General features: G+C 55.5%; 1 protein-coding gene across 1 annotated transcript in view; it reads right to left on the bottom strand.

The window, feature by feature from the left end:
• Nucleotides 1-626: 626 nt before the first annotated feature.
• Nucleotides 627-12,313, bottom strand: part of Smyd1 (SET and MYND domain containing 1) — a 32,725-nt gene continuing 21,038 nt past the window's right edge. The window contains exons 4-10 of the mRNA XM_027948889.2: nucleotides 11,493-11,623; nucleotides 10,147-10,185; nucleotides 6,877-7,066; nucleotides 4,933-5,025; nucleotides 2,770-2,933; nucleotides 1,979-2,147; nucleotides 627-785 (exon numbers count right to left, since the gene is read on the bottom strand). Of these exons, the coding sequence (XP_027804690.2) occupies nucleotides 627-785; nucleotides 1,979-2,147; nucleotides 2,770-2,933; nucleotides 4,933-5,025; nucleotides 6,877-7,066; nucleotides 10,147-10,185; nucleotides 11,493-11,623 (945 nt within the window). The remainder of the gene's footprint in view (nucleotides 786-1,978; nucleotides 2,148-2,769; nucleotides 2,934-4,932; nucleotides 5,026-6,876; nucleotides 7,067-10,146; nucleotides 10,186-11,492; nucleotides 11,624-12,313) is intronic.

Raw genomic sequence — 12,313 nt, forward strand, 5'->3', positions numbered from 1 at the left:
AGAATTGAGATCTTAGGTGGCTTGGGCAAGGTCCTGCCTCTTTCTGCATGTGTCCCCTTCTGAATGGGCTTCAAGTCTCTGAGTGGGTCCTAAAGGGCCTAACAGCCATTCCTCATAATCCCACCGACCTGAGGAAGTCAGACAGCACTCACCCGAGTCGCCAAACGCTGACGATTCCAGCCCCGGGGGAGACCACCAGCCCCAGAGACACTTGCACAAATAGGTGAGCAGCCAGGAGACTCCAGGCGCCTGGCACCACAGCCCCATGGCACCCCACACACACGCCAGGTGCACACACACCAGACACATCCCTCCCCTGCACCCCTCTCCATGTGGTTCACCACTGCTTTCAGGATGACACTGGGCTTTAATCGATCACTTACATTTGTATCCCTCCTACACTGGGGGCTCCATTACCAGACGCTAGGGCCCAGCAACAGCGCGTACCTACAGGCGTCGGGCTGGGAGACAGCGTCAAACTCATTGAACAAGCTGAACTGAGCCCGAATGACAAGGTGAACACAGGGCAGGACGTCCCCATGAGGCTGAGCTTGCTCACCAAGGGTCTCTGCAGAGACCCGCTGCCTCCAGAGCCCCTCCCCGCGGGCTGCCCCCGCCCCAGGTCCTCAGGGCTTCTTGTGGAACAGAGCCGGGGCTGGCTCCGCGCTGGGCTCGGCCATGACCTGCATGGGCTGGTTGTTCAGGGCTGCTTCTCGCATCTTGTGGTACATGAACTCGTTCTGGCGGAACATGCGCAGCTCCATCTCCGTCTGCACCCGCATGGCCTGGGGGACACATCCACAGTGAATGGTGGGGACAGCCCAGGACACTTGAGGGAGCTCTGCTCTCCACCTCAGCAGTGGGCAGTTAGTGCGGAAGGCGGCGTGGCCCCGAGGGAGTAGTCAGAGGGACGTTTCCACCAGAGAATGTTTGCCCTCAGGACCTGTCAAGCGGGGACCCAGACTTGGGTCCCTCACTTATGCTGTGGGACCTCAGGCAAGTGACACAACCACTTCAGCCCTCAGTCTTGTCCAGAACACAAATGAGATCCCCTTGTGCCTCACAGTAGGTTTGGAAGATCATGGAGTATGGCACACGAGAAAGCCCTGTCTCTCCACGTGTCAGGACATCTGTGGTTTCACTGGAAACCACAGTGAATCAGACTGATGGAGACTCTGCCTGGACAAGCTTAGTGGCTGGACAGACAGCTAGTCACCTCCGCTCCCCGCTGTCGCTTGGTCCCTGAATCCATGTTCAGAGCTAGCATATCCTCTCTCTTATAGATGAGGATCTGGGGGTCTGAGAAGTCAGGGACACCTCACCTGAGGTCACACTAGTCCTAGTGTCAAGACCACTCTGCAACACTTGAGGTCACAGTGTGAAGACATGAAGTATACCTGCTTCCCCTGGACGAAGTCACCTGAGGACAGTCCTGTCACTCAAATAAACCAGCGCTTCAAAGCAGGCAGGGACGCAGCAGATAGTAAAACTGCGCCCCTCGTCCCTTGGGCCTTTAAGCACTGACTTGCTGAACCCACACCACGACACCATCCTGGTCCCTACCACACAGAGGTGGAGCCGGCCAGGTGTCACTGCCATCACTGTGTGGAGGAGCACAGCTGGAGAGAGCAGAGGCTGGGACTCCACCCCGGAGTTGGACTCCAGAGGCGAGTTCCAAGCTCCATGTGTAAATGGCTGTGCACACACCACGGTCCAGCTTCTCAGTCCAGCCGTGGCCATCTCAGGCCCAGCACTTAGGCTCAGCCTTGCCGTCACCCCTCAGTCACTACAGACAGAGCCCCTTCCCAGGGCCCCGGGGTTCCTGGATATGAAACAATGGGATGACAAAGCATTTCTGCACCCTCCCTTTCTGGTCCCTCCAGATATCAGGACTCCCCTAGGGCCAGGTCCACCTGAACTAGGCCTTTCCCCCTCAGGGAGCTCAGAGGTCGAGGCCCAGCCCTCAGGCACTACTTGCCTCCAGGTCCTTAGTGATGGGGTGGGAGGGCCCGTGAGTCACCAGGAGGATGGCGTAGGCTTTGCAGATCATCCCGTGCCCCACCTCGATGTGACCAGCGTGCCAGTTGGTCAGGCCTGCCCGCATCACGGCCATGCCCAGTTGGGCATTGTTGGGGTGGTAGAGCTTCCTGCAGGGGGACAGAAGATAACAAGACATGACCCCAAGCCCTCCCACTCCCACCCGTCTCCTAGTGGCTCAGAAAGAACCTTCAGTGCTAGGCCCGTCTGCCCCTCCTGCTAGTCTGTGAGGCCTCCCTGGCCAGCTGGGTGGGACTGAGGGGCACAGGGAGCTGTAGGAGCTGGGACTCCGGCCTGAGCCCCCGAGCTGCATCCCCATGAGAAGGCCCAGGATGGTACTCTGAGCTAGAATAGGGGGAGCTGGGGCCCTAGGGGGCACTCAGGCTCTCCTATGAAAGTGACAGGAATAACTAGAGCGTCCTTCTCAGGACAGCTGGTGGTTGTGCTCCTCTGGGAGGCTCCCTCCTGCCCGCTGGGCAGTGGGCAGCATGTCTAACAGGCGGCCTCCTCTGGAAGACTTCCTCATTTGTCCAGAAATGCAAACCCACCGGCTCATGGGGACGCGGAAGTGAAGGGTGGTCACTACTACTCGGAGCCCATGTAGAAAGGCTGGAGGGAAGGAGATGTGGGTGGCCCACAGAGGCCGTGGGTGAGGAGGCGCAGCACCTGCGCCCTGTGTGCCATTTGGAGGAGGTCTCAGGAGACCATCCTGGGTCGGCAATGGTCACCTACATGTAGCCGTCCACCATCCGCCTGGCGTAGTGGGAGGCCTCATCGAAGGCCTGGAGGTAGGAGAGGACCTCAGACACGACACTCAGCATCCGCAGCGTGTAGAGGTTGGTATCAGCAAACACTGGCTCCTGCTTCTGCAGAGCCTCTCGGCACAGCCTCACCACCTGGAGCGAAACACGGGCCACCGTCACCACTACCCCGGAGCCGGAGCCTCAGTCACACGGGAGCATCCCGAGGACCCCGGACCTCTTTTAAGGCTGGGGAAGCTGCTGACAGAAGTGAGGCAGCCGAGTTTGTGACTGGGCTAAGATGCGGGGATGAGAGTGTAACCACGGGACACACCAATGACAGAGGTAGTGGGCAGCTTTTAAATCTGTGGGCAGCTGAGAGCTGTGAAAGCTGTGTACGTATGTGTGTGTATACGTGTATACATGTGCATACAAAGACATACATGTGCAAATATGTGCACATGTACAAATACAGACAGGTGACAGGTCCATGACAGATTTGTCCCACGGCAATGCAGTGACTTGGGTACTACCAGTATTCCCAATTTACTAGAGGAAAAAACTGAAGCACAGAGAAGGTAAGTACTTTGTCAAAGTCACACAGGTAGTGAGATCAAAGATTCGAACCAAGCAGTTGAGCTCCATCTTTGCGACCCTTCTTGTGATTCTCCACATGGGTTGTACTTTGGAATATCTGGAAAGCTTTTTTAAAATGCTGATGCCCCCCCCAAAAAAAGACTCTACCCCAGACTAATTGATACCAAATATCTGGGAGAAAGATGTGGGATGTGCAGTTTGTGGGAGGCGCTGGGGGTCCTTCTGCCCAGTGAGGCTGAGCAAGTTGATAGATACGTACAAGATGATGGGCAGAGAAGGCGGTTCCCGGAAGGCCGGAGACCTTGGTGGGGGCAGGCTTTCCCACAGCTCATGCGTAGACACAAGCTGAGACTGCACCTCACAAACCCAGAGGGTCTCTCGATTGGGTTGTCATTATTCTCCTCCTCCCTGGATGCTCTCATGGGGAAGGGCCACCAGTTCTCTCCATTTCAAAACTAGCCGAGCTCTGAGGCTTCCCCAGAGCCTGGGAGCAAATGGTTGTGGGGTGGCAACGGGGAGCTGCGACCAGCCCGTCCTGCAGGAAACCCTCTCCAATCCAAGGGGCAGTGGGCAGCCCGAAGTTGGCTCTGCCAAGTTTGAATGAAGACAAAGAAGAAATGAAGAGGAGACAAGAATCCAGAGAAAGAGAACCCGCCTGCTGCCCACTCCCGGCTCACGCCCTGACGCGGCTTCCCAAGCTGTGCGCAACACTGGGCATTGACTCTCCCCACCGACAGGATTCCAGGGAGGCAAGGACAGTGTCGTGTTGGTCACCCCAGGGAGGGCTCTGCACGTGCAATGACTGAGTTAGCAGAGGCCGAGGAGGAGAGGAGGGAGAAGGAAGAGAACCCACCCCCATGGTACCGCGTCCTAGTGCCACGCAAACCTGCCCACATGCCCCAGTGGCTTAATGAGTTCGGGAGAACATCCTGAATCTGGTCTCTGTTCTGCTGCAGACTGGGTGACTGGCATCTCAGGGGGTGAGACTCAGCTGCCCAGGATAATTCAAAGCCACTTCACTGCAGCCCAGTGTTGGGCCGTGGGCCTCAGCTTCAGCTGCACGTTGAAATTGCTGGAGAACTTTGAAAATCTTACTGTCTGGGTCTCACTTCCAGAGATTCTGCTGAAATTGTCCTGGGCCAGGGTCTGGGCATCAGGACTTTTTGAAGGTGATTCTAGTGTACAGCCCCCTCTCTAGTGAGAGCCCCTGGTGCTTCCAGAAACCACAACTGAATTTTGGTTGGCGGAGACTAGAAACTGTGGCCATTCAAGCACTCAATTACTCAGAGCAAGAGGCCATTCCCATGAGTCCAACTGTCATCGCCATCCCACCTCCAATGGCCCTGAGCTGTCCTACAGCCCCAGACACATCTGTCAAGCTGCCCCTGCTCTGCTCAGACCCAGTTCCCGTGAACTGAAGGGTCGCTGAGAACACACCTCTAGCAGGTACTAAAGGATTAGGAGCAAGAAAAGCCCTAGTCTCAATCAAGGGACATCCGCAGAAGAGCAGCCCTTCCCCGCTCCTCCCCAGCCCAGCCCTAGAGCAGTAGCCTCTCACCTCATGGTACAGACCCTCGGAGCGAGCCTTGTGTATTTTTTCCAATGTGTCCTTGGAGAATTGTATCATCTCCTTCACAGCTTCCTGAGAGGGCTGGAAAAGAGGGACGTGAAGTTGGAGGCCCCCTCCAGGGAAAGCCCACTCTGTTGACAGCTGCCAGCGGAGGTAGGTGAGGCCACCGAGATCAGTGCCTTCCTGGTTCTGAACTCTGGGTCCTGCGGCTCTGTCAGGATTCCTGCAGCTTCTCTGCCTTGCTTTCTGCCAGCTAGTGATCCCTAGTCCAGGCTCCCCGTGGGCTGTGGCCAGGAGCAGAGCCTGGCGCTGGTCCCTGTAGGGTGTTTTCTGCATTTTGGATTCTGATCTATCACCCAAAACATCGGCCACTCATCCACTAGCCCACCTTCACTGGCACGCTCTGCACGCTCTGGAGGCAGCCTGAGGCGAGGACTGAGCCTGCAGCATTGGACTCCAGTTCACAGGGGGTCGTTAAGGGGGATCCTGCGCTTCTGCCCATTCAAACCTCCCAGCGTCTTAGCATCTGGACAAGGTTGGCATCCTGACCAGAGGACGTCAGAAGGGATTTTTGCCAGCTACATCTGAAACCGAGACCCACTTGGTTTACCGCATTAATCCCGCCAAAACCTATCCAAAGACGTTTTTGGTATTTGAGGCATGAAAGTACCATAATCAAGAAGCCATATCACATGAGGACACCATAATTTTGAAGGAAAAAAAACCACTGAATTTGTCAAAGTTCAAAGGAGGAAGAGAAGGTACTAAATGAAGGGGGAGGGGGAGGGAAAGGGGGAGGAGCCAAGTAGAGGGGAGGAGCCAGAGAGAAGGAAAGGAACGCCCCCCCAGGGAAGAGGGGCGGGGCCAGGGGAGAGGGGCGGGATTAGAGGAGAGGAGCCTGAGATAAGCAAAGGAGCCAGGGGAGGGGCCAGGGGAGAGGGGAGGATCGTGATTTCAAAGCCAGCCTTAGCAACTTTGCAAGGCACTTAGCAACTCAACTCTAAATAAATATAGAAAAGGGAGATGTGGCTCAGTGGTAAAGCACCCCTGGGATCAACAGGGCTAGTTCGGGGCACTTTGTTATAAGCAGCTCCAGCAAACTAGCCTGCACAGCATTGCTTGGCCCCTGATTCTTGCCCTTTAACAAACACAGCTCATTCCACATCTGCACATAAACATCTGGCTCATTCATCTTAGTGGGTTCAGGGTATTTTCTCCTTTGACTCTCTGTCTGTGGTTATTTGGGTTTTATTCAATATTCAGTGTTCCCAACAGGGCCGCCACCTACATCTTTCTTCCTTCCTGGGTCTCTGAGACCTTGGGCCAGCTCCCCTTCAGGGACCTTCCCTACACCTCTTACGAAGGCATGGCAGGCCTTGAAGACACTCTTCCCACTGGACTCAGGACCCAGCCCTTCCCGCTTGACCATAGAGCCAGACAATGTCACTGTCGTTTTTGGTGCGTGGCTTTGCCCTGCTATTCTGACACCTGGCCACTCGGCTCCCTCCTGGTGCAGCTGAGCTCCAGAGGCCCCTCCGCAAGCCTGCCCCCTCTCCATGTTGTCATCCGTGAGACCAGGAATTTCTCTGGGAAAACCCAGTAACAAATCTCTTTGCCCCTCAGACCTCCATGTCTGAGAGGCTCAGGGGTATTTCACCCACATGGGGGTGGGAGATTCGCGGAGTGCCTCTGCTCCCTTTCCTATGGCACCTTGGTTCATCCTCAAGACGACCCTTGCAGCGGGCCTTCATTCCTGTTTCGCAGATGGGAAGACGGAGTGACTCCCCCAAACTCAGACCCCTAGTCGGGACAGCTGGGCCCTACCACCCCTTGCCACCTCCCCGGGGCCATGGGGACCTCGACTGGCTGTGAGAACTGCCCTGGCCTGGCTCCAGGGGCAGTGGCCTGGGCCCAGCGGTGGGCTGCGTGTACCTTGGGGTCTTCCTTCACTCCCAGGAAGAGGTCATCCTTCAGCCCTTTCTGGCAGTGCTCACAGGTGCAGTTGAAGTAGTACTGCTGCTTCAGCTGCTGCCTGCGCTCCTCGCTGACACTGAGGAAGTCGATGTAAGACACCGTCAGCTCCTCTCCCTCCGAGATCTTGCCCAGGGCCCGGAGCTCGATCCTAGAGCAGGACGAAGGGGCAGGAGTCAGGAGAACCAGGCCACCCACAGAGGATCGTGCTCTCCTAGGCTCAAGGGTCAAGTCCCAGAGACTGCACCTCCACTAGCACCCCGAGAAAGCACCCATTCCCCCCAGGAGGGGGAATGTGACCCCTAGTTGTAGGTCGCTCAGTATTATAATGGTCAAATCTGCTCCATTCAGCCGATTGCCCTGGAATAGGTTCCCATAGGCTCCCAGTAGAGGGCTGGGCTGGGCCATAAAACCATACACAGCCACCATTTCTGCAGCCACCTGTGTGCACTTAGTTACTGGTTATCTGTGACAAGGGAAGGGAGAAACAAGGAGGCAAACCCCAAGAAAAAAAGACCTAGAAGCGATTTCTGGTTAGTTTGGAGACACTCTCAAAGACAAATACATTCCATTACCCACAACCCTGGCACACTCTGTGTCTGACTTTAAGCCTCAGGACCTTCAGCTTTGGTCCAATGTTCAGGCCCCCCCTGTGGGGGACTCATGCCCACCACTATCACTGGAGGTAGACAAACAAAGGCTGGGTCTGCAGCCTGCTCATCACTGCCTTCAGCGTTTCCTGGGAGACGCGGCATACTAGCAACGGTAGGTAGATTTCCTTCCCCCCAGACCTTACCCTCCAGTACCCACCCGCTGAGCAACAATATGAAAGGTGCTCAAGGTGAAAGCCCTCTGCAGAACTGACACCCAGTGGATCCGACAGGCAGGCTGCGGGCCCCACCCACTCCACCCCCCCCCCCCAGCACCACAAGGTCAGATGGTTACAGAGAAGTGTGAGACTGGCAAGCTAGATCCCAAGCCCAGTCCAGGGCCTTACGGCCCAGGGGAAAACCACCATCCAGAGAGCAAGGGGCAGGATGCAGAGGGCTGGGGACAGGCACTGCAGAGGTGGGCATGGCTTTACCACCCAGAAAGGCTGTTAGGTGCTGTGTGAAAGGCAGGGCAGGACTCTAGCACCTGGAGGGGTTCCAGGCAAAGCATCCCCTTCCATGTCTTCCAAGGTGAGTGGCAGAGACATGCCCGCCTGGCACCTGAGGTCACCACTTAAGGTGGAAACCTCTCCCCAAATTGGAATACACCAACGCGCCCCAAAATGCACTCATTGAGGCAGCCTGGGAAAGCCCCGGACGCCACCTCCTATTCCTGCTTTCCTTTCTTCCCAGCCCAGTTCTCAGCAGAGGCAATGAAAGGCAGGTGGGACAGAAGGTGGGTGGTTGTGCTCACAGCTCTGCTGAGAATCCTAACACGCTGAGCTGCAGGGCCCCATGTCTCTGAAACGAGGACACAAACCAAGAAAGCAAGTGGCCTCCTCCCAGGTCCCAGAGCACAGGGGTGGCAGAGATTAGAGTCGGGTGCCCTTGGTGCCCCTGGTGCTGCTCCCATGAGGTTTCCAGGAAGCCTCACGGCCAGCACAGTTGCCTGGGACACGAGATGGACCACTGCCCTGGGTTTTAGGACTCCACTACCAGGCAAATTGTCCCAGGTGAGCCACTCCAGGGCCAGGGTGTAGGGTAGATCACTGGTGTCCTGTCCCGGGAGATGAGGACCCACTCTGCTCCCACGGTTCCTTTCCCAGAGGCAGCTCGCCATGGTGACAGATTGAAATCCAACAGTGATCTGTGGCTCAGATGGTTTAATGGTGTTTAAGAGTTTTCAAAACCAAATTAATTTTGTATCACTTAAATACCAAAAAACACACATACATCTTCTCCCAGTCTGATGTTACAGGTGAGCCCTGACTTCCAGGGCTCACGTCCCAGTAAACCCATGGGTAACTGAAAATATCACAGGACAAAAACGCAGATGGGCTTGCCCCTGCTGGGGAGCGTGAAAGTAATAAAGTGTCCCAACCCTCAAAAGACATGTGCAGTCCCCTGACCTGCCCCACACCATAGCCTGGCCCGGCTGCCTTCAATATGCCCAGAACATGGGCACCGCCTGCAGTGGGCGAGGTCATCTCCCACTGATGTCACTGTGCACCTGATGTCTCAACTACTGCGCTACTGGTGGGTGACAGGATGACCACATGGGCATACTTCTGCACTACCAGGATGTCAAAAAAATCTTTGTGCCAAGCCACTGTAAGCGAGGGACATCTGTACGTGGAATTGGTGGCTGGGGGCAAACGGGAATTGAAGTAAGCACTGCCGAAGAAGCAGGAGGTGAGGGGTGTGGCACTGCCCTTCCTGTGGCCGCTGTCCTGGACCTGTCCCTGCCCTGGCGGGACCCAGGTCCCTTGTACTTCAGCACTCTGCCATCTATCACCCAGCTAGCTGAGCGACAAGCAGCCACTTATTTAAAGCATTTTTTTGCAGAGCTTAGGAACAGAGCCAGAGCCAGAGGTCCCCAGAGACACCGTCCTCCTCACCTTTGCTCCCCTGATGTGGAACCCAAAGCCAGGAGATGGTGTGGCGCATCCAGAGTCTCATGTGAGGCACAGCAACAAATCAGGTGCCCCAAGCTCTCCTAGCCCTCATCCCCAAAGACCACTTCAAGGGTCCCAAGCACAGCCCGACCCAAAGACCCCTCTGGAGCTATTTGATCGTCATTAAGGAAAAGCAAAAGCAAAATTTAACCTAAACTGCGAATTCACAGAGTTGGCCAGAAACTATAAACAGAATACTAAAATGAATGACTATTGATCAGAATTTTCACAGTTGTGGATGCTATTTTCAGAAACCAGTCTGGGCGAGAAGTTGGGGTTATAAACAAACTGGGTCCTTTAGCAGGTCAGTGGATCCACAGCCCCCGTCTTGTGGTGAACAGGGTGTAGGGGGCAGACGTAGGTTTGGGCTAAGATGTGGACTAGAAGGACTCATGCTTGGTGGCCAGGAGAGAGAGAGAGAGCAGACAGAGAGGAAGAGGTGGGTGAGCAGCAGATGCCCAGTTCAAAAGCATTAACAATACGCCATGCAAGGAGGATGGGCACTGGCTTGCAGAGGACACTCGGACGGACAGCAGACATGGAGTCTCGGGCGTGGTGGGCCCAGCACACCAGGCAAAGGAGGCAGATGGGTCAGAGGAGCAGGGGTCATGGAAGGGCTGACCCACCTCATCTGGGTGTGAAACATGGACTTCACTGCCTCATGGCTGAAAGACAAAACAGACACCAGGTGGAGTCAATACCACTGGCAGACCTGCCCAGTGGGCAAGGTGCCCCACAACTGTCACAGACACCAGGTGAAGTCAATACCACTGGCCGGCCTGCCTAGTCGGCAAGGTGCCACTCACTGTCACAGCAGCCTGCATCCTAGCCCTTCCAGCCGGTCCCAGGACAGGACGCGGCTGGCCTGGTGGACAGTACCCTGGTTTTGGAATGAGGAGGTCTGCGGGTAGAAGGCTCTTGGCCCTGCATAGCTTGCTTCCTTCCCTGGGCCTCTGGGTCTCACCTGCCACCTGGCAGGTGGTGTCCTGAGAATGCATTTGAAGTCCAGTGCTAAGATGTGGTCCACTCACACAGCTAGTAGGTAAAACTGGTCAGAGCTGGAATCAGGACCCAATGCCAGGCCCAGGGGTCTCTCCAGATGGCAGGTGGCCAGGCAGTGAACGCAAAGGCGTCTTCTCACACAGAAGCCAAGCAGCCCAGACAAACATGGCTGCTCAGAATTAGTAGACACAGGGAAGCCAGAGCAGAAGCCGAGAGGACAGAGGAAGGTTCCCAGGCTCCTTGGCCATTGTGCAGAGTGACTGGCAGAGTCCCGGGTCGCCATAGCTTAGGGAAGGGCCTAGAGAGTCAGCCCTGCACATGGCTGAGTGTGATCTCCTTGCCAGCCAGGCCAGACTGGAAAACTGGCCCTCTCAGGAGATTGCAGGAGGTCCAGGCAGTGACCCCAAGAGGCTTGGGAGGACAAATACAGATGCTGGGAAAATAGTATCATCAAGATCCAAAATAAACTTTCCCATCTTAAGGTCTTTCTCAATTCCATTAGAAACTGACATCGGAAACGGGCAGGAAGAGGGAAATCGGGTCCTTGCCACATTGATGGCGAGGCCTAGCTCTCAGCGGGACCCAGAGTCTACTGTTTCTGGCTTCTGGGGAATCACTGGGAAAATGCGCTTAATGCTAGAGGCTTTAGGGTATGTTCCTGCAGCCTCCCTCAACCTGAATTCTGCATGACCTGAGAGAGATGATTCCAGCTTCACATTTTAAAATAGACGCTAGAGGCTCATCTAACATGCCAGGCAGCCTCAAGAAACACACCAGGCCTTGGAAGTGACCCGCGGCACTCTGCTCTCTCCTCACTACCCTTCCCAGCCGCAGCTCGTCTGTGGGAGGTTCCAACTGGGCGCACAGGGGACTTTCACCGCGGTTCAAGGTGGAAGGCCCACTCTGGTTAAGTGAAGTCATCAGACATGGGAGGCCGCCTGTCCCCGCATGCCCTTTCAGCTGGACTCACCTGCCATTGTTGAATATGACAGTGCAGTTGGGCCAGCAGTCGTGGTTAACCAGCCCCAGGTTGGGGAAGATGCCCACGCCCACAGCCTGCAGGCCTCTTTGATCGCTGAGAGTAAACCCGTTGCAGTTGATCTACCAAAGAAAGAGACCAAAGGGCCGTCAGGGACACAGGCAAGGCAAAGGCCACCCAGCTTCGAGGGAGCCTGAAGCCAGGGAGCCTAGGGGATGCCCCTGCTCTGCATCACTCCAGATGACCCACAGGGGAGAGCAACCTGGAGCCCCATCTTGGCAAAAGTGCATCAGCACCTTGAAGCTGGCCCAGGTTCTATTCTAAAAGGGCTCAAGATGGAAATGCCGGGTCCCTGGCTGGGCTCGCGTGAGTCCCCCTGGGCACGCCGAGGTTCCCCTCTATACCCTCGTGTAGGAGCACACAGCCCATGCCCTTGCCTGTCTCTCTCCTCCTTTCTTTGCCTGCCCTCTCACAGTTCCCGTAGCTGCCGCGACATAAAATTGACAACGCTCTTGGACTATTTTTTAATCTGGCATATAGTTATTTCTTGTTTTTTCCAGTACTGGGATTGAACCGGGGGTGTTCAACCACTGAGCTGCAGCCCCAGCACTTATTAACTGTGAAACAGGGTTTCTCCAACTTGCCATCCTCCTGTCTCAGCCTCTGAGTCCCGGTTTGTATTTCCTGTTCACAAATTTGAAAAATCAGAAGAGGGCCATATTTAATGTGTCTCTGAAACGCAAGGCAAATCAAGTTGCTACTACAGATGTAGCAGTCAAATGATTTTCTTTTCCTTAAAAATAAGTCGTTCT

The sequence above is a fragment of the Marmota flaviventris genome, chromosome 14, assembly GCF_047511675.1.
Source record: "Marmota flaviventris isolate mMarFla1 chromosome 14, mMarFla1.hap1, whole genome shotgun sequence".
In the NCBI taxonomy this organism is placed as follows: domain Eukaryota; kingdom Metazoa; phylum Chordata; class Mammalia; order Rodentia; family Sciuridae; genus Marmota; species Marmota flaviventris.